Source organism: Alexandromys fortis, unplaced genomic scaffold (assembly GCF_014885135.2).
Source record: "Alexandromys fortis isolate MF-2015 unplaced genomic scaffold, M_Fortis_MF-2015_v1.1 scaffold_9, whole genome shotgun sequence".
Taxonomy (NCBI): domain Eukaryota; kingdom Metazoa; phylum Chordata; class Mammalia; order Rodentia; family Cricetidae; genus Alexandromys; species Alexandromys fortis.
The window spans coordinates 4,267,755-4,290,266 of record NW_026067892.1 but is presented as its reverse complement, the minus strand read 5'-3'; the positions used below and the strand labels follow the sequence as shown (position 1 = coordinate 4,290,266).

The following is a 22,512-nucleotide window of genomic DNA, read 5'->3' as shown; positions in this document are numbered from 1 at the left end:
CTTTTACGTGTACAGAGACCTAAGCCTGCTCAGCAGAACCAGCAGGGGCCTGAGGAGAAAAGCGGAGGCCAAGACCTGTGTTTGGCAGGGAGACAACAAGTCCCAGAGTCAGGAGCCAGCTGCCTCTTGTGAGCGAGTGTCTGCTCTGTTCCTAAAGGCCAGTTGCTCTCTGCGTCTTAGGGACCTTAATACTTTGGTTCTAGTAAACCCCCATTAGAGCTCCTCATCCCTGAGGTGGCTGAGGAGCACCCGAAGAAATAAGCAGGGTGCAAGGAGAGTGCAGAGGGGCTGAGAGGACCAGAGAGCAGGGCCCTAAGGGGCTGAAAACCTGACACAGCTTCCTGGGGGGGCGAGCTGGCAACCTTGACATGAAGAGGTGCTCTCAGCACCAAGCAGCATTTTGGAAGGGCCGATGCAGGACCAGGATGGGAGAGGACAGTTTGCCTTGACTGAGCTGAGAAGTGTCTGGAAGGCAAGGCTGGGAGAGGTCAGAATAGCTCTAGGGACTACAGGTTTGGCATGAGGAAGAAAGCTCTGGAACATCAGGAGGCAATCACGGAGGGCTGACCACAGGCCTGTCCTCTGTTATGTCCCAGCTAGGGGTACTTGCTGGCCCTCTGTGCGTGGTGTCCCCACCTGTCTCCCTGACACTGCAGGGCTCCAATCCACCCACCACACCACACCCATTCCCCCCGCAACTGCAGTCCTTCCTACGCTCCATGTGGCTCCCACGTGGCGAGAGGCAGAAACACAACCAGAAATGTTCCAGCAAAAAAAAAAGGGCACAATGGATCTCAGTAGACTTTTTTTGGCTAGAACATTTCCAGCCGGGCTCCAGGCACATCCGCAGTCTTCCGCTCTCCTCGGCTGCTCACCCCTCCCGACTTCCCTTCGTCGCTGCAATGGCATCCTATGTCAGCCCGTACCCTGCTCACCCCCGGCCCACCTCCAGGCCCAGGATGCGGCATCTCCCACAGGACCTCATGCTGCCCTGCACTGGGTGTGAAACGCTCTGGGGACAATGTCCTGACTTCTGAGGGTGTGCTGGCAGGGTAAAGGGTCAGGTAGGGGAATAATTGGCCATATGAGAGTGGAAGCATCTATTGAGAAAGGAGATTTTTTTAAGGGAGGGTTTCACCCCTTGCGCGGGTACCCATGGAGGTGGGGAGGTGAACGACAGTAGGCCTTACCCCAGCCTATGCTCAGGTACAGCTTGAAGACTCACTGCTCCGAGAACACGGAGAAGGCCAGCAGCGTGTAGAGGTACACTCCCTCCACCAGCAGCCAGTAGTAATTGGCCGCCACGCAGTACTGCATGAGGAGGAACACCAGTCGGCAGCTTAGAGAGTCCTGGGGACAGAGAAGGGTCCCATGGGGACAGCAGCCCTGCTTCCCACCCCACCCGCCGCTCCTCACGGTCCTGGCCTGGCCACTGTCCTAGCATGGTTAACATGGGATAGAAGGGTTTTCATATGGCCAGGGCAGCTACCGGGGACACCCTCTGCTTTAGTTCATCAGCCCCCGCCCCATCCAAAGAAGAAAGCACCTGCTATTGCCCCCATGCTGGGAGAACTGAGCCCTGGAGAAGCTGTGGGTCTGAATTTATATACAACTAGCACATGGTAGGGCTAGGGTGCAAACTTGGGCCTGCATCCAGAGAAACCTGTGTCCAAGTGAATTCCCTAGGGCAGAATCTCTTACCTTGGATTCACTTGCCCCAGATAGACTGTGTCTTCCATCAGACTAGGGTTTCCCCAAGGGGGACTGCCTCCTCCACCAGACTAGGGGCTCCCCAAGGTGGACTGCCTCCTCCACCAGACTAGGGGCTCCCCAAGGTGGACTGCCTCCTCCACCAGACTAGGGGCTCCCCAAGGTGGACTGCCTCCTCCATCAGACTAGGGGCTCCCCATGGTGGACTTTCTCTTCCATCAGACTAGGGGCTCTGTGTGTTGGACTGTCTTTCTCATCAAACTAGGCATCTCCGGGTAGACTGTCTTCTCCCATCATCAGACTAAGGCCTCCCTGTGGTGTATTGCCTCTCCCATCAGACTAGGAGTTTCCCAAGGTAGATTGCCTCTCCCATAGCACTAGGGACTCTTCATTATGGACTACCTCTCCCATCATACAGGGACTCCCTGAGGGCAAATCTGGGCCCCTTCTGTCCTCACCCATCCCAGGCTTCCGCAGTAGACCCCTCACCGATGTCCCCCCTTCCCAGGCTCCCCAGGCCACACCACACACCTGGTAAGAGAGGAGCCCATCCCACTGGTGTTGCTGGGCAGCCGTGCTGTACATCCACTTGAGGGCGGCGTCCTTGATGAAGACGGACAGTGCGCGGAGGATGAAGGATGCGAACAGGTTCAGGTGGATGTAGTTCCGGGTGCAGTGCAAGTGTCTGCGGGAGAAAGCAGGGCCTCTCCCTGGCAAGATGGACAACACTGTCTCCCAGGCCAGCCCATACACGCATCAGGCACGTGTGCCTCTCTGGGACTATGTTGACGGCTTCTTCCCTCTGAGAATGCTTTTTTTCCTCACAACCTTGAAAATCCCTGAAGAGCTGCCTAAGAGGCCCTCAACCAGTAGTCACTACCTGTTTCTCACCCATACTCTGTCCTTGCTGCCGTACCTTCTCTCAGACAGTTACATGTAACCAAAACACTATATACATTGTAACCAAAACAATGTATGTGTCAGATCAGTTCAGGATATGACACTTCTGGACTGTTCTCTGGGGCAGAGTGCGTCTAGGCACATGGTAGAAGTTTAAAAGGGACTGGGTACCATGTCAGTACACTCCCAGGTGAAAACGTGTAGCAGGCCTGCGGAGGTGGCTCAGTGGGTCAGGGTGTTCGCTCTGCAAGCATGAGGACCCCAGTTCAGGCCCCCAGCGCTCATGTGGAAAATCAAGTGTGCGGCCCTGTAACCTCAGTGCTGGGTGGGGGTGGGGCATAGAGACCAGAAGATGGCTGGGGTTTGCTGGCTGCCATGCCAGCCTCGCTCCAGGTTCAGTGAGAGAGCCTGTTCTCAAGAGGAGACAGTGACAGTGACAGAGAGGGATGGCCAATGGTTTTCCCTGGCTTCCACATGCTTGGTATGTAAGCCATGTGGGGAGCATGTAGATGTGAACATGTGAGCACACACACAACGCACACACACACACATCCACACACATCCACACACACCCCATGTGACAAACTGAGGGCACTTCATCTGCTTAAAGGCTAGCTCCCAAGCAAAAGCTAACATCATTCTTAGCAGAGGATCTTGACAACTATTTCCTCCACAACCCGCAGTCCCGCGAGGATGTGCACTATTGTCGCCTCTAATGACTGCCCTACAGATCTCACCGCTACAACAGGGCCACGGAAGAGGTGAACCAGAACTGGTTATGGCTTATAGATGAGCATTTTCAGAGGGACCCCACAACAATGTACGGATGAACCATAACAATAAAGAGTCCGGCAAGATTGGAAGCTGACGGCTTCCCTGACACCTTCTAGCAATAGGCAATAAAAAGAAATTGTAGATCCATTCGGAAGATTCTACTCGGTTTCCTGAAAACATCTCTAACAAGAAGATGGGTAAGATCATTATGGGCAACTTAATAAAATTGGCTTAAAATTATTAGAGAAGTCTTAAATTAGTGGGAAATACATAGTCACACCATACTTAGGAATAGAAATGCCACTGTCACGGTCCCATGTTAAACAATGAATTCAGAGCAGCTGTAATAAAATGCCAACTTTTTTTCGTGGTACTTAAAAAATTTACAAAGAATGGCCAAAAGTCAAGAGAAGTGTAGACAGTCACACAGAACCATCAAGTGGCCCTTTCCTGTAATCCCAGCACAGGGTAGGCTGAAGCAGGGGGATCAGGAGTTTGAAGCAAATCTAGCAAGACCTGTTTTCAACAAAAACAGCCCTCAGCTGGGCTTGATTTGCATGCCTATAGTCCCAGCACTTGGAAGGTGAAGGTAAGGGAATTCAGAGTTCAAAGCCAGCCTGGAATACGTGAGACCCTGTCTTGAAAGGATCAACACACAAAAGGCATCAGAACATAGGAGTCTTTGCTGTAAGAGAGCTGGGAGTTCTCTGTGTACCTGTACTGTGCCTGCACATATGTGTGCATGAACATGTGTATGAGTGTGAGTATGCGGGTAGGGGTTGGAGGACATCCTCCGCTGCTAACCCTCACCTTCTACCTTGTTTGAGGCTGGGTCTCTCCTTTACTGTTCCTCGCACCAGGCTGGCCGGCCCAGGAACTTCCTAGGATACTCCCGTCTCTGCCTTGTGTGCCACTGCAGGAGCTCCAGACCACAAACACGCGCCACCAGTGGGTTCTGGGGATGCAAACTCAGCTTCCCACACTTGGGCATCAAATGTTTAACTACCTGAGCCATTTGCGCAGCTGAGAGACAGGATTTCTTTTCTTTTCTCCTTTACTTTATGTATGTATGGTATATATGTATGTGTATGTGTATATGTATGTGTATGTATGGGCTGCACATACACAAGAACACTTGTGTGGCGGCCACAGGTCTGGGAACAAATTTGGAGGAATCAGTTCTTTCCTTGTGCTGTGGATTCAAGGGATCCAGCTTAGGCCATCAGGCTTGGCCTTTACTTACTGGCCTGAGACCTTACATTTCCTATAAATCCTTAGGAGACAAGGTGCTGTGGTTGGGAGCAGGGTAGATGAACAGACTGAGCGAAAAGGATGTAAACAACGGAAATCAACTTACAGATCCAGGGACCCTCGTGGCAAACCAAGACTACCAGCAAAGGCACACAGCAGTGGCCACCTATATATGGAGGAATGGGGAAAATCCCTGATTCCCACTAGACACAAACTGAATTCTAGGGGGACTGCAGAGCCACAAGGACAGAAGAAGACTCGGCAGCTTCTTGAAGGGAATGGAGCTGAGAGGCTTTGCAACCATCAGATAAGAAAAGATCGTGGGAGGGAGAGCAAAATGAAATCTAGTCTTCAGGAAAAAATTAATAAATGCCTATCGACTGATAAAAGTAACTTTTATTAATCAATAGTTCCTATTGATACATTTTTACTTAGCAATAAAAATTGATAGTTGGCCAATTTCATTTCATCTAAGTGCCGAGCTCCTGTGTATAAAAGGCACCAGAGAATGAGAAACATTGGCATAGGTTAAGATGTCTCGGGTTAATATCCACATAATAAATGCCTAAAACAAGCCAAATAAACTAATAATAATAACAATAAAAGGCAATGAACAAGCAATTCATAGACTAAAGTATGAAAGAAACAACCTCTCTAGGGGTCAAAGAAAAGCAAATTAAAACCATAACACATTCTTCTGCATGCTTTATAGATTAACTTCACTTAATTCTAAAAACACTAAATGTGAGTCGGGTACAGAGCCAAAGGATCCTTTTCCCGCCAGTAGCCAGAGCACAGACTGGCAGTAGCCACCTGGCAGGCCACCTAACACTAGCTAACAAAAACGCTAAAAACCAGGCAGTTGGTTAATGGTGACAATTTCACCTCTGGGGATATGCCCTAAGGAAACACACAGGCAAGACCCCCAGAAGAAACCCATTGCTGTAAGGCTTGTAACTCAGAAAGAAAAATCAACAAATACTTCATATAGCCACAGACAGTGTGATGACAATGGAAAACAGGGACAGCTCAAAGGAAGGAACTAGGAGTATCTGTATCAGAAGGAATCTCACGAAAACACAATGTTGGATTCCCACCCCTTGGAACTGCAGCAGGATATGGTCACTATGCTGTTTAAAATATCAGCAAGCCACACTGTGTGTTGTTATAGACCCTTAGCAAGGAAGTGCAAGGTAATGAGAGAGAGAGAATAGGAGCAAGGATTAGTTCTTCAGGGGTGGACACGGGGTCCTGATGGATGGGCTTTGCTTTGTTTTATAGCTCAGGCTAGCCTGGACCTTGTTATGTAACCCAGACTGGCCCTGAGCTTGTGACAATCCTGCCCTGATCTAAGTGCTTGGATTACACGTGTTTACCACCACACACAACTTGTAACACTTCGTTTTTATCTTTATTTTCCCATTTTTTTGTGTGTGTAGGTGTGTACATGTTTTCCCATGATTCTGTGTACACAGAGGGAGGACTGAAGATGATGCTGGGACTTTTACACCATTGCTCTTTCAACTTCTTCATCGAGACAAGGGCTCTCAATCAAACCCAGAGCTACTGATGTGGCTAGCCTGGCTAACAAGCCTCCTCTGACGATTCTCTCGGTGCCTTCCAAGGCTGGAACTACAGGTGAGCCACCATGCCCACCTGGCATTTATGTGGCTGTCTCAGACTCTGAACTCTGGTCCTCACATTGATGTGGCAAGCATTTTAACTGCGGAGTGATCTCCCCAGCTCACCATGCCTTAACTCTAAGCATTGATTCCTGTATGTATTTCCACTATACCTTTGACTCTCTGAAATGGTTCACAATGAGAGAATATTTGACATGATTTGACTATGAAATATGACTGGGATGTGCTGACCTGGGTGGTAGGCTATTTCAGGAGTGCTGAACACTGTAGGGGGTGGAGCCTAACTGGGGGAAGTAAGTCACTGGCGTGGTGGGGTACCTTCCCCTCTGCCTCCTGTCCATCACGAGATGAACAGCTCCCTTTGGCACACAGTCTCACGGCCATGATTTTCTACCCAATCCCATAGGAATCAAGAAACAAACAAACAAAAAACCATCAGCCAGAATAAATCTTTCCACTCTGAAACTGTCCTCGCATGCATCTCTTGGGCACATAAAAGTAGCTCACGCAATACTCATCCATCGATTGCAACTCCTGAACACTAACGGTATGTCTACTATTGTACCAGCTGCTTTAGAGACAAGAGGAGGAAAACCACATCCCCTGTTTCTATTAAGTAGTTATGTTTGTTGTTTTAAATATGTGTATGTTGGGAGGGTGTGAGCACATGCGTGCAGGTTCCACAGAGTCCAGAAGAAGGCATCAGATCCCCTAGAGCTGGAGTTACAGGTGTTTGTGAGCTGCCCAGCATGGGTATTGGGAACTGAACCAGGGTTCTCTGTAAGAGCAGTTTGTGTATATGCTCTTACCTGCAGAGCAATCTCTCTAGTCCAACAACTCTTATTCTTGATGATCAATATCCCGAGGATTCTGCCCTCATAATTTTTCCGACCCTAAACTCAGTTCCCCTCACCCTCAGTTATCCCCGAGAGATTAAGGAAGCTGCTTCTCAGCCCCTCCTCAGGGGGTCAAGGCCCAAAACAGAACTTTCCAGTGGCATTAATAAGCTCCAAGACAGAAGAACCTCTAACTACTGAGACTTTGCTAAAATTATGCTGAATTATTGATTATTATTTGATTGGTGGATGTAACTTTTTGGAATTCCCTATCATCTTACCACCCACTGTTACAACTCATGTGTGTGTGTGTGTGTGTGTGTGTGTGTGCGCGCGCACGCGTGTGCAATTTTTTAGTGTGCACATGCACAGTTACACAGTGGAGACTAGACTGAACTCATGTTTTCCAGGAAGTCCTAGAAAGCAGAACGCCCCCCCCCACTCCCCACTCATTGCTTCTGCTGCTTTGGCTTGGATTGTCTTGGAATTCCTCTCCTCAGGATCTGAGCACAGGGCAGCCCCCTCCCTCCTAGGCTTGAGCTCTCCTTACCTGAAGCCAACAAGGATGGCCGATGCAATGACCAGGGCGGAGAAGGAAAGTGCGTATCCCACAGTGTAGATAATGTACAGCGACAGTAGCTGTTCCTCGGGGGAGTTCTGCGTACACAGAAGGACACAAGGATGTGTGCATGCCCCATGAGCCTCCTTCTCCCATAACCTTCATTCCGGGTCCAGGGACTGAGGTGACCTGGGACCCGACTTGAGATTCCACAATCAAGAAAGAGAATGACCTGCGGAAGTGGTCCAGAGATGTTTACAACCTGGCTCCAAGGTGAGCACACATCACCTTTGGCCAGACAGCAGATGTGCAGAGTCACCCGATGCAGGGGGACAGATGTGACAATGGCCAGCCCCGCCCAAAACCTAGAGTCTCTGCTCCGATGGAGCAGACTCCCAGCTACCCCTTCCCAGGCTCAGAACCCGTCAGCTCACTCTCTCCCCTCGCTTGGACTCTTCACACTCCGACAGGTCCCTCCAGGGCAGGCTGGAGTTGTCCTTGTGTAGCCAGAGACCCTCAGCTGTGCAGAACCGGTACACATGGCCCTGAAGCACTAGAGGAGGGAGACAGGGCAGCTGAGGCTCAGCCTAGAAATGAGCAGTCCACCCACTGTTGCCCTTATCCTTTCCTCTCGGGGGGACCCTGCTCCATTAGAGCTGACCCTTAGTTAGTAACAGGCACACCTGTGTTCATACATACACATGCACACACACACGCAGATGCACACACACAAGCATATGCATGCAGGCATGCGCGCATACATGTACCATGATGGTCCAGGATTGCACAGCAAGGATCACCCAGTCACCCTCAGCTGTGCCTCTTAGTCCCCCAGGGACACAGTTGAGTGAATCCATAGCTTTTAGACAAGATATCTATATCTTATCTCCAGCCTCAAATCACAGTATTGACAGGGTCTGATGCCGAGCAGATGGGACTCTGCAATCACAATCACCCCCTATGATTTCTAATATTCTGGACTCAGTCCTTCAGCCTCCTGCATTCTTTTTGGGGGAACAGACAGTTCTAAGAGCAAAGATGGCACTGAACTTATAAGAACAGAATTAAAGCAACCTCTACCTTAGGGAGCTCCAGTCTGAGGAGACATGGCCTGCCATCAGGGAGCTCCAGTCTGAGGAGATGTGGCCTGCCATCAGGGAGCTCCAGTCTGAGGAGATGTGGCCTGCCATCAGGGAGCCCATCTGAGGAGATTCAGACTTCCTCTCTAAGGCCTCTAAATGAGCATAAAGTCTCATGGTGCCATCATAACCGCTGCTCTTGGAAATTTTCCCTTCAGACTGGGAGATAAGGCTTGCTCCTTCACGTAACCCCTAGTCCTGTGTCCAAGAAGAAACTGCTCTTTGCGTCCCTAACCTGTGAGAGAAGGCGACCAACAACCCAGGCCCTGCCCTCATGCAGCTCCCAGAGAAGAACGGTGAAAAGGGAAATGAAGGGGGAAGCGACTACAGGCTACACAGCCACTTGACTATCGGGGTGCTGGGGCAGTCCCCATCATGCCCCTACTACGGACCTGTGGACCTGTCTAGGGAGAGGAGTGGCCTTTGGCCCAAGACGCCATGTAAGAGCAGCAGAGAGCTCTATTCATCTAGGAAATACCTCACTCGCTGTCTTCCTGCAGGAGAACTTAAATCTTTCACCAGGGCCAAGGAACAGGGTGAAGGTAGGGATGGGGACCAAGAGGTTGCAGGAGGTGGGGTTAGCGCAGGAGAGTGAGGAGGGCAGCAGAAGTCAGGGACTGTCTGCAGGTGATTTAGACTCTGTTAGACTAACTTGAATTAGCGGGGTGGATCAGCTGGTGGAGATGCCTGCTATCAAGCCTGCTGTCTTGAGTTCAGTTCCCGGGCCTCACATGCTAAGAGGAAAGAAAGAACCAGCTCCCACAAGCTGTCTTCTGACCTCTACATGAAGGTCGCAGCATGTGCCTCCCCTAAATGAGCACATAGATGGAATAAAATAGTTTAAAGACCAAAAGATTTGAAGGACCGGCTACGGGTGGCAGGCAGCGTGAAAAGGAGTGGGGATGGGGTGGGGTGGATACAGAAGTCACCAAGAGCCCTCAGTGGCCATAGCTGGTCAGGGTTGAGGTGGAGAGATTGTCACTAGGAAGAGGCTGATTAATATATGTAAATACCGGAGTGGCAGCTGCACCCTGTGGGACGCGTCCCCAAGGGACAACCCCCCCCCCACCCGGGGCAGCCTTGGCACAGAAACCAATCTCCCGGACCATTGTTATGTGCAGGGAGCCTCCCTGTTGGTCCTGTGACAGCCTCTTGCAGTGCGGTCATGCACCTGCCAATCAGGCCTTATTCCTAACACCAGCTCTGCCACTCAGTACCCAGTGTGGGCAGTCCTCACACCCTTCTCCCTCTTCCTCTCCTCCCTTCATGAATAGCCCGAGGCGGGTATCTCTCCAGGAAAGATGGTATCCGAGCAAATCAGCTTTGGAGTGTGAGTGCTGTGAGAGGAGCCTGCACAGATGCATGTGTGTGCAGAGACGTGTGTGTGTGTGTGTGTGTGTGTGTGTGTGTGTGTGCACATGCATGCACGGAGGCCAGAAGTTGATGGTGGAGGCCAGGTGTCTCCCCCACAACCGCCTGACTTTTTGGACGGGGTTTTTCATTGAACCTGGAGCAGACTAGCTGGTCAGCCAGTCCTTCCCCTGTGCAGACACACCCCATCACACCCAGCTTTTTATATGGTGCTGGGGATCTAAATTCGGGGCCTCTTGCTTGCACACAAGCACTTGACCAGCTAAATCATCTCCTCAGTCAGAAACTTGCATTTTCAGTGACGTTAACAGAACCCCAAGAATCTGATGGCGACTTGTCCACTGATGGTGGCTTGACTAGTGGCTAGTCGTACATTGAGTCCCAGAAGCATCTCTATGGACTTAACAAATGATTGGGTACATATAAAGGCAGGGGAGGGCAGGTACATGGTCTCATTTAGCATCTTGAAGGGCCACCCTCAGATTCCCAAATGGTTTTCTTATCTGTTGCATGGATGTTTAAAATTCCTTAATGGGAGTCCAAACTTCTGGTAGGTAACAAAGCCTGTCTTTGGCTATAGATAGACCCCAAGAAGGGTGATGGGACCTGGGCCTAACTTTGTGGGGATGACATTGGTATCGGAACCTGCTCTGCAGTCTGAATGGGAGGAAGTGGGGAGTGGAATGGGGAGAAGGAACCTTGGGAACTAGAAGAAGGGAGAAAACACAGCACTAGATTCTTCCTACAGCAGGCACAAACCCTAACATATAGTAGACACTGTACCCTACATGCATTGTGTACACAGTAGGTATTGTACCCTACATGCACAGTGCACACAGTAGGTACTGTACCCTGCATGTACTGTGCACACAGGAGGCACTGCATCCTACATGTACTGTGCACATAGTAGGCACAGAGCCCTACACATGCTGTGCACATAGTAGGCACTGTACAATTGTAGATTTCCTCCCTATTCCACTGCATATCTTGTCTCCAAAGGCTGTATTTACTCACAGAATCACGTCTTGAATACCTACTGTATGCCAGCACCTTAGAACATCACAGACACCTCATCAGGTTAACCATTTCACAGATGAAAGCACCAAGCCTCTGAGTAGCCAAGAGATCTACATTCTCAAGCCCAGGCAGATAGGAAGACACACAGGTAGGGTTCTAACTCCCAGCTCTCCGCCTCCAGGAGCCAAAACTTAGCAGCCAGAGTTGTGACAAGAGTCAACCATGGCCAGGTGCCATTTTCCCCTGTCTTTCCCCTGGGTTTGGATTTTCACACATGCCACTGTGGCCCCTGGACAGACTGCATAGCTCTGGGCTCTCTGCTCAGGGCCAGCTTGGGGGCAGGAAGGTAGTGTGTGCACTGATGTGTGCCTTCTTGGCTTAGCGTCAAGAGATCACTGTGTCCCAGAGAAGCGCAGTCTACAAATTCATCTGTCAGTTAGCCCTCATTAACATCAAATATTAAAAGCTGCGGCTGGATACTGGCTGAGCCCATGGTCCCCAAATGCCCTTCTTGGCTGGAGGTGGGTGGTCTGGGCAAAGCCCTGCTTATCAGTCCAGCTTTATCTGGCCTGTGAGGAGCTGGCCAATCACAGCCACGGGCTTGGCTTGGTCTAGTCAATACGAGGAGACAACCAGGCGGCCACATGCCAGGAGGCCCAGGCATATTTCATTAAGTCAGCCCCTGGTGCTGGAAATAAAACCCCCAATTAAACACTTCGCCTCCCGGAAGCTGCCACGGCGTCTGTAATCAAGCTAACAGCCACCCTTCCACGTGGACGGCGGGCACTCAAAGTGGTGGAGAGCTGCTCATGAATCTATTAGCTCCTGCACCCTGGCAACAGAGGTGGCCAGCAAGGGCCGGGGGGCCCCCATTTTGCAGATGGAGATGCTGAGGGTCAGCGAGGCTGGCATCCCTCCCAAACGTGACAGAATGGGGCAGGGTCAAAGGCAGGGGCCAGCTCTGGGTGGGGGTAGAGAGAAACTTGGAGCATCTGGGCTTAACAAGAGGCCAGGTTCAAAAGTCCAGACCCAATTGCAAAACCTGGTTCCACTCTTGAATCAGCTATGGCACTTTGGGAGAATTACATCACTTCCCCGGCTCTCCGCTTCCTCATCTGTAAAATGGGACCCATTCCTAGGAGAATATGCAGGAACTGCCTGGTGCATGGTAGCCCTTCCCCCAGCGTTGCAAGGCCAAAGCCCCTGTGAGACCCAGCTTGGGCCTCAGTCTCCCCTTTGTAACCCTGGCTTGCTCTCCAAGCTCCCAGGCTCAGCATTACTCAAGGGAGGCGACCTGTCAAGAGTTTCTAAGACTTTGAGTGATAGCCTATTTTAAAAGCATTTTATGGCCCTCATATAATTAGAACTAAGCTAACAAACAGGTAGGAACCTGGAGAGGGGTGCCTAATGAGGTTGGGATGATGTTGAAGGCGTGGGTCCCGGCGGGAGTGAATGGGGCTGCCCAAAGGCTCCAAAGCAGCCAAGAGGCTGGAAGGCTTCGCCGACCTTCCAAGCCTCACCCTTTCCATCCTGTGTGGACCAGACTCTTCCTCCCACCCTTGTCCTCTCGCACGGCCTTGAAGGGACTCTGTGCACCTCTGAGGCCTGAGATCTTGACCCGTGTCCCAGGTGCCCTCTGAGCATTAGCCCTCCTCCTTCTGCCTATGCCTGTTCTCCCAGCCTGGTCGCAATGTCGCCTGTCCTGATGTCACAGACCAGGGAAAAGACACCTCTGATTTCCCCTACCTGCCTCTGCTTGAGCCGTAAAGCTGACCCCCTTCAACTCCATGCAATCCCCCTGTGGACGTCACACAAGCGTGCCCTAGCTCCTGACAAGGGCTTAGCTCGGCTATGGACATTGGTTTGAATTCTTCATGAGGCCACCCACTCCTCTGCCTCGCTCTGAACCCCAGAAGGCTGACTCCCTCTGTGTTGTACCACACAATTCCTGCCCTCCATTCTGGGTTTGGTCAACAGGAGACACCGGCAGAAAACACCAGGAGGAGGGAGAAAGAATCTGGGCATGGCTCTCTCACCCCTACCCTGATGGCATCTGGGGCTCTCTGGCCATAGCTTCGCCCCTCTGTGGGCACCCTGCTGGTGGTCTCTTTACCCTAACTCCAGTCATCATGGGGACCTCTGGCCACAAGCCTCCCTTTCTCATCGGGCCTTCGGGGATGCTCAGCTCTGTCTGTTCCAGTGCTCTCACAAATCCCCACCGGGCATGTTTTCTAGAGTGCCCGCTAGAGACAACGCCTGCCTGTCATCTCCCTGTCCCCAGCATCGCCACCAGCTGCTCCCCAAGATGGGCTAAGAAGGCTCCAGAGGTGCCCCCTTCCTCATTCCCCACAGCCCTGGGTGGGGTGAGGGAGCCCCTCCAGTATGGTGATTGCACTGTGTGAGTCCAGTGGGTGTCTCTGTGGGTCCCCAGCACAGGAGAGGGGAGGCAGAGCTGATGATCTGGGTGTCCAAAAAAAAGGGGGGGGGGGAGTAAATTAGCCTGGCGAGAAGGGAGGGAAGGTGGCTGGCAGGGGGCCTGTGCAGAGGCCGTTATCTTCATGGAGAAAGCAATAAAACCGTGTTCGCTCATAAACGGGCACCACCAGGACCTATTTCCTGCTCAAATAAAATTAAAGGTGATGGATGGAGCCGCAAGCGCAGGCAGAGCTGGGGGCGCTTAGTGCTGAGTGATAGGCTCTGTCCCATGCCTGGCTCCCTGGGGTCTAGGGGCTTAGCTAGGATGCCCGAGCAGAGGTCCCAAATCTTCGAGGCAGCGAACGTGTGTGCCGTGCAGGAAGTTGCCAAGGGACTGAGAGCGGGTGGGAAAAATGAATGGACTTGGTTTTCCCCCCAAGGATATCCAATCCTCTCCCATCCACATCACTTGGCTCCATCCCAGCTCCCAAATGAGCAAAGAGACCAGAGCACAGAGAGGTCTAGGAATTGCTCCTGACCACACAGCCCTTGGGGTCGTCAACAAGCAGAGCCACGGGGCTTGCCTGTCTCAGAGGGAAAGGGCAGGATGGCTTTGCCCTTACTAATGTGTATCCAGTGGACGGAGGTCATTCAGGCCACTCACCTGCCTCCAGACCCAGGGCCACATGCACGTGCAGCACTGCCCAGCTCCCCAGGAAGCCTGGCTCAACAATTAAACAATGAAATGCAGAGACTAACCCAACCTCCTGGACTGATGCCCGGGTCTGCTAAGCCCAGCTAGCTGTGAGTCTTGGAAAAGCCATGCCATATCTCTGGGCTTCAGCTTCCTCGTCAATGGGAGGGAAAATGGGATTCATTGCCTGCGAGAGTTATGGGCAGGATCGAATGGGTGTCTTGCCTGTCAACAGGCAACATGTAGAGGAATTCTGAGTGAAGGGTGGCTGATCCACTTGGAGCCTGCCTTTTGCAGGTCCTGGTTTGTCTAGAGTAGCCCCAGGAGAGATGGGTGAGCCTCTCTAGAAGACCAGCCCAAGCCCCATCAGACTGTACTTCATGCTAAGGGGAAGTTCATGTCTGTCCCTCCAGGCCACCTCCTCCAAGAAGACCCCTTTTCATAAGCCTGACCTCAGTCCTATGCTTGCTCGCAGGCTGGTTTCTGCTAAGGACAACAGCCTAGAAAAGGGCTAGGTTCTCAGGATTCCAGCAGTCACTACCTCATTTGGGACAAGAGACTTAAATCTCTCGGGACCCCAGTTTCCTCATCTAGGCAAGCACATCCCCCAGACAGCAGTTAGTCCAGGACTGAAGGGTTAGATATTCGCTAAGTACCGGCCATCATTAACTTACGAAATCTCTTTTTGCTGGGCTGGGCAAATGGTTCAGTCTGTAAAGTGTTTGCCATGTGACAGGAGAACCTCAGCTGAGTCCCACAGCATCCATGGAAGAAGCATGTGCCCGTGATCTCAGTGCTGGGGACACTGAGACTGGCAGATTCCCCAGGATGCGTTAACAAGGAGGACAGTCTGCAAGGGCAACCCGAAGTTGACCTCCAGTCTCTACATGGAGGACCGTACTTGTGGACCCCACACCTGTGCATAAACATGCACTTCCACACAAATGAATGAATACACATGGACACGCGCGTGTCTGAGACTTCTTGCAGCAACAATGCTTGTCCTCATTATGTCCCACAGACCCTTAGCATGGGAACTGGGATGGAGCAATAGCCATGTAAATTAGCACTGCAGTCAAGGGCACCCTGGCCCTCTGGATGGTTCTGTGGGAAGAGAATCCCACCACGTCATACTTTTCCCAGTGTAGTCTCCCCTGGAGGCAGCAGTGGGCTTGACAAGGTCTGAGGGGCCAGCCCACAATGCCCTCGAGCACTACTGCCCATGAACCTTTAAAAGAGTCAGGAAGAGCTGAGGTGTCAACTCTAGGATGGACAGACACACACACACACACACACACACACACACACACATGCACACACGCACACACACCATGCAATGACACTCCTTGGGTATCTTCTTCCTTCTTCCTATCCCCCATATCCTTGGCTCCTTTGACTGCTAGGTCAGAAGGGTCTCATTTCTGTCTTAAGCTGTATCCCACCCCTGCTGCACAAGCATCAGACACAGGACACCAGGCAGTTCCGACACCTGCCAATGTTGGCTATCCAACCACCATCAAAGGGTGCTCCACCTTCCATGGGGCCTGAGGACATTCTGGGCTACAGGAACTGGGCCCAGAAGAAGGGAGACCTTGTTCCATCCTGCCCCAAAGCCCTGGGAATAGGGAAGGGGACACTCACCATTGCTGGCCCAGGGCAGGTACCAGGGGCAGCTGACATTCACAAAGGACCCTGGGGGCCCGTCTGGCCAGCAGGCATAGTCATCAAAGGTTCGGTTGCAGAAGAGGCCTGTAGAGGCGGCAGAGCAGTCCTTCAGTCCCTTGTCACCCATTCTTCCTTCCTATCTTCTCCCCAACCATGGGAAGCTGCTCCCCCAACTTGTGCTGAGCGATCACTGGATGCTGAGCACTCTCCCCACAGGACTCACTGGATGAGGAGCACTCTCCCCACAGGACTCACTGGATGAGGAGCACTCTCCCCACAGGGCTCACTGGACGAGGAGCACTCTCCCCACAGGACTCACTGGATGAGGAGCACTCCCCCACAGGGCTCACTGGATGAGGAGCACTCTCCTCACAGGGCTCACTGGGTGCTGAGCACTCTCCCCCCCACAGGGCTCACTGGACAAGGAGCACTCTCCCCACAGGACTCACTGGATGAGGAGCACTCCCCACACAGGGCTCACTGGATGAGGGGCACTCCCCACACAGGGCTCACTGGATGCTGAGCACCCTCTCCATGGGGCAGGGACCAAGGAAGGACCCTGTTACTCGTCAGGGACAGGACATTAAGCAAGTTCCTTAACAACTCTATGTCCTNCCCACACAGGGCTCACTGGACGAGGGGCACTCCCCACACAGGGCTCACTGGATGAGGAGCACTCTCCCCACAGGACTCACTGGATGAGGGGCACTCCCCACACAGGGCTCACTGGATGAGGAGCACTCTCCCCACAGGACTCACTGGACCAGGAGCACTCTCCCCACAGGGCTCACTGGATGAGGAGCACTCCCCACACAGGGCTCACTGGATGAGGAGCACTCCCCACACAGGGCTCACTGGATTCTGAGCACCCTCTCCATGGGGCAGGGACCAAGGAAGGACCCTGTTACTCGTCAGGGACAGGACATTAAGCAAGTTCCTTAACAACTCTATGTCCTTGGTGGAATGCAGGCACCCCTGATCCACAGAGCTTTGTTATAATGTGTTACGCAGAAGGACCACAGTAGGGGCTCAACAGACATCTCCTATCAGCCATTTGTGAGCTGTTCTTCACAGATGGGAGGGAAACCTTCCCCAGGTTGCTTGATGATCAGGATTTGAACCCAAGTCCAGCTAGCTCCAACTATCTTTAAACCACCCTAGAAACTCCCCCAAAAGATTTACTCCTGCTGGCTCAGTTGGCAGTTGGCAGAATGTGTGTCTAACATGCATAAGGCCCTGGGTTCAGTCTTCAACACGGCATAAGCCAGATGTAGTGGTCCACGGGTAGGGTATTCTGATGCTTGGGAGGTAGAGGCTAAGGAGTTAAAAGGCATTCAGAGCTACACAGTAAGCTGGAAGCTAGCCTGGGCTACATGACATCTTGTCTCAAAAAAACAAAGATGTGCTTGAATAGATGTGTCTGCTGGGCTTTCGGTCTATATACACAGTTAAGGAGGGGCAGAGGAGCACACAGAATGGAAAGAGGGGCCTCCGCTCGAGAGGTAAAAGACAGCAAGAAAATAGTACCCGCAAAGCTGCCTGCAGGAAAACTGGTGGGAAGGGGGCAGGAAGGCGCTTCCTTGAAGATGCGGTATGGTCACCAGGAGAGAGGCCCAGGCAGACGCATTAGAGAGAGACAAGGGACACCAGCTATGGACTTAATCATCAAAGCGTGCCCGGAGCTGTGCGGAGTGCAGGGTACAGGCGTGAGGGCTCGCCCGGACTCACCTGTGGCCAGAGGTGGTGCTTCAGTGAGGAATCGCTGGCACTGGCGTCGGTACTCCCGCCATTTCTGCACTGTCTCTGAGAGGGACACAGTGGCGCCCTAAGAGGAGAAGCAGAAATGGAGGCCCCGTGGCTCCAGCAGCCCCTTCCAGTCCTAGTTACCTCCTCCCAGTCTCTTGGCTTCTTAATCTCCACCGGTGGGACCGAAGCCCACCAGTGACTGCCACTTTGAGGACCCAGGGGACCGTGCAAGGCTGACATGTAGAAGTCCCAAGAAGTGTCTAAAGGATCAATTCTTAAGGAGGTGGGGTGAAGGAGAGGGCAGAGGGAGACTGTGACTCATTCGTGGTCCCATCTGCCCTTCATCTACCCTCAGCAAGGAGAGACTTGCTGAGGGACGGGGCTGCATCATAGCCCGGGGCTCCTCCTCTCCTGATGTTTGGCCATGCAGGAGCTGTCTTGCTTCCGACCATTCCAGGAGAGTCAAGAGAAGACTTCATCAAAAGCACACAGCATCTCAGGAAGCAGAGCTAAGGCTGGTACACAGAGCCACCTAGCTCAGTGGCTAACCTGCAACACCCAGGGATGTAGGACACCCGAGGACGCAGGATGTAATCACTCTGAGGACTTATAAAGGAGGCAAAATTATCACCCACTCCCCCTGCCAGACTTAACCGCGGCCGGCCATAGGAGGGCCACAGACCCTCCCATGCCCCAGTGTCTAACACGATGCAGATCTGATGTGCAGCCTGGCTTCTAAGCCTCAGGAGGATAAGGGGTGCTAAGGGAAGGGTGGAGACAGAAAGGTCCAGAACCCTGAAGTTGTGTCTGCACTGAGAGATGTCCTCCTGCCTGCAACAGAGGGATAGAACCTAAATACGTTCAACAGCACTGGTTTTTGAGCTCCAACAGACCCTCTCCACTGAGCACGTCCCCACCCCCTGCATATTTCTGGCTGTCCCCTTTAGCCAGCCTTGAGCTGAAGTGCCTTTTAATTTTTTTCACAAACAGCCTTACAGATTATAAATATTACCCATTTAGAAGTGATAGATGTCAAGATGAACAAAAAGCCCCTTGCATTAAAGCTAGGATTTATACGCAATTAAATTTGCATATGAGTGCATGCATGTGTATGGGTGCACACACAAAGAGCACACGTGTGCATCGTGAATGTGGGGGTCAGAGGGCAGCCAGTGGGAGTTGGTTCTCTCCTTACAACCACGTGGGATTCTGGGGACCGAACTCATTGTCAGACTTAAACACCCAGTGAACCTTCTCTCCAACCCAGAAGTTCACTTTCTGAAACCACAAGATGCACACAGGTGCTGACATGAAATGGCTCATTTTCAGGTGCCTGATCCCCAAAACTCCAGTGCACCTCCACCTCCACCCCCTACCCCCCACCCCCGACACACACACAACAGATGAGATATCTGGGTGAGCTTGCCCTGGTTTGAGCAGAGTCCTAGTTCCTATGACATCACCACAAAACAACACACAGTGACATGTGCTTGTTCCTAGTGACACGGAAATTTCCAGAAACAGGAAGAGGTCAAGCTTGCTCTGAATGCCACCAGCATCTCTGGGGGAAGTGTGCTGGTGACCTGCCCTGATGGACATGCTCTTCTAGGAGCAAAGGTCAGCAGCATTTGTTTGGAGAATAAAAATAAAAGAAAAAAAGGAAATTGAATGTGCCAACAGCAAAGGTGGTTTGTGACTGAAGCCACTGCTGAGGGGTGGCAGAGTCATCGGACTAAATCACGGTGGACTGGGGCCACCTCCCCCACGGCCTTTCCTATTTCCCTCCTCCTCTGTTCTCATTGCCCTGAAGTCCGTGGGGCAGGTGAGGGCAGGCAACAAGGGGAGGAATCCCACAATGTCTGCTCTTAGTAGAAGTGGCAGAAAGCAGGGTCATTGCTGGGAACTGGGGCAGCAGGTGTGCCTTAGTGGGGAGTGAGAGGAGACCCAAGGAACCAGCATCTCCCAGTGGAGAGGAAGGGCTGGCAGCTGGAAACAGGACCTTGAGAGCTGCAAAGAGGCTTTGACTTGGACAATGACTAGGAGCAGAGCAAAGACGTGAAACTTCACTTTAGACCGGGGCTCTGCTAGGACAGGACTTTGATTCACCTCCCCCTGCCCCCATAATGGCATTTCATTTGTATTTTAATAAATAAAGCTTGCCTGAAGATCAGAAAAGTAAAACAGCCATACTATACTGGCCAGCCTTACAGACCAGGTAGTGATAAAGACACACTTTTAATCCCAGTAGCCACACTAGTTTGCCATAGAAACCAGTCAGTAGTGATGCATGCCCTTAATCCCAGCACTAGAGAGGATTATAAGACAGGAGGAGACAGCTCTCAGTCTCAGTCTCATTCTGAGATTCCTGGAGGCAGGATCGCCATTTTAGGACTGAAATTGAGGTATGAGTCAGTGGCTGCTTTGCTTTGCTTTTCTGGTTTTCAGGTTGAATGTCAACATCTGTATCTGAACTTTTATTACTTGTGCAACACCCCCCGAAGTCATAGAGTGTCCATTGTAGACGGTGGTGTGTAGAGAAGATGGTAGGCGGACCCTGTCCTGAGAGTCTCGCCCACAGAGATGACCAGGGCAATTCCTGGGCCAAGAGAATGGTAGTCGAGACAGGATCTGGGATAAGCCTGGTTGAGTCTGGAGCTGCTGGGTGCAACAGGCCCTGGAGCCCAGTGGACAAAGAGGACAGTGGACAGTGAGTAACTCTAGTTTGGGGGTCAGATCTGTACTTGGTCCTCCAGCTCTCCCATTATTCAGGTCTGTGACCCTGCACATATTTAAGCTTCTAGCCTCAGCTTGCTTGTGTGAAAAGGAGCAACAAGAGTCCATGCATGTGTCAAGGGCCATGACAGCTAAGCTGCTGTTGACAATGGCCCCTGGCACATGGAAGAGGCTGGTCCTGAGGATTCCAGGGTGTAGAAGACAGGCTGGAACCCCAAACCTGGCTTCCTGAATCTGGGGGTCTTCCTTCTAAATTCAATAAATTCCTAGAAGGGAGAAACTAACATGGCTGTCCCAGGGCAGGGACACTGGTTAGGACAACAGGTCTGGAGCCTCAGTGGTCAGGACATGCTAGTATTTCCAAGGACCAGCACTTTTGAAAAAAAGGTGGACTGATGCCCAGGTGGAAGGGACAGTCAGGAGGGGGCGTCCCTAGGAGAAGTAGCAAGAGATGCAGAACGGAACACCAAGGAGCTCAGAGCCTGCAGACGGTGCTTGCCATCTGCTCCGTCCACAGCCTGCACCCTGGTACAGGGCACCCGCCTCAATGTCACAGGCTCAGCATGAGCGTGTGCACCAGGGCTTCTTCTTTGCTGGGAACCATTTGGGTTGAGGTGTAGGAGAAAAGAGGGCTCAGTCTCACCTGACCACTGAAGAGGAAGGAAGGAAAGAGTTGGGGCCCTCAGAAGGAGCAAAGAGGGCTAAAGCCCCCAAGGTTTAGCCTTGCAGATTCTCTGCCATTTCCTTCCAGGATGGCACACTTTTCTTCTGGTCCCTCTCAGAGCCTGGATCATGCTTCCATTTGCTGAGCCCTGAATTTTTGTGTCCATGTTTTGTTTCCTTAAGGTCCTTCCTGAGGTAGCTGAGGAAAGCGGCAGAGCAAGGCAAGCTGCAGGCATCGTCTCTCAGACTCAGGTACCTTCTCAGAGATACACTGTCACACGCCAATACCCCGCAAACCCTCAGGGATGTTCCCAGTGCTGAGACCCCGACATGGAGTCTTCTATTCTATTCGCACAACATCACAGACTTCCAGACACATAGGCACATGCTGAAACACTGACCAACACACATGCACACACACCTGACCCATGCAATCATACACATAAACACTGGCACAAGCACAGTACCTCTCTCCTACATGGACACACATCAGAAGATCCCACTCATTCATCAGGCTGGCATAACAATCCCATACCCTCCCCAAAGCACAGTTTAACAGGCAGGATACCCTCCCCCCTCTCGCGGACATGTGATTATATGCTGATGTGTTACTGTATATATGGTGACTCTCATCCAGGCTGTCCCGAACAAACGCGCTGAAAAACGGGCTTGTACACCTTGCATACCTATCTCCCAATCTCTCTCTTCCTCACATGCATCTCTGTCTCTCTGTCTCTGTCTCTGTTTCTCTCTCTCTCTCTCTCTCTCTCTCTCTCTCTCTCTCTCTCTCTCTCACACACATCTCTCTCTCTCTCTCTCTCTCTCTCTCTCTCTCTCTCTCTCTCTCTCTCTCTCTCTCTCTCTCTCTCTCTCTCTCACACACACACACACACACACACACACACACACACACACACACACACACAGAAATTCACCGAAAGACAGGTGCAATAAATGAAGGACCTGCTTTTCCTCAGACCAGGCACTGGAGGACAGGATGTGTTGTGGTTTCTTGGCTGCTCCTGGCCGGCCCTATGCCGGGTCCCTGTCTGGAAGGAAGCCCAACCAGGGACAAAGTCCACCCAGGTCAAGCCGTAGCCTCAGCCTCCACTCCCCTTTGCTGGAGTGCAGAGGCCAGGGGCTTCCAACAATCCTGCTCCAGGCTCTATTTCTCCAGCCTGGGGAAAGGCCAGGTTCCAACAGACAGCTCTCCCAGAGGCCTCAAGCTGCCATTTCAATGCTTTACTCCCCTCGTGCCCCTCCACCCCCCCCCAATAACAGATCCTGCAGTCCCTGTCTTGCCGATAAGAAAACTGGGGTTTGAGATCATCAAGGGTCCTGCTGAAGAGCTAAGATTAGGGCTGACACCAGAACCCAGCTCCATCTGGTTGGAACT

At 52.0% G+C, this 22,512-nt stretch overlaps 1 protein-coding gene across 1 annotated transcript in view; it reads right to left on the bottom strand.

The window, feature by feature from the left end:
* The window catches only part of Glp1r (glucagon like peptide 1 receptor), a 42,844-nt gene that overhangs the window by 17,853 nt on the left and 2,479 nt on the right, over window positions 1–22,512 (bottom strand). The window contains 6 exon segments of the mRNA XM_050143100.1: window positions 1,191–1,350; window positions 2,242–2,395; window positions 7,665–7,771; window positions 8,108–8,226; window positions 15,951–16,058; window positions 17,703–17,799. Coding sequence (XP_049999057.1) covers window positions 1,191–1,350; window positions 2,242–2,395; window positions 7,665–7,771; window positions 8,108–8,226; window positions 15,951–16,058; window positions 17,703–17,799 — 745 coding nt within the window.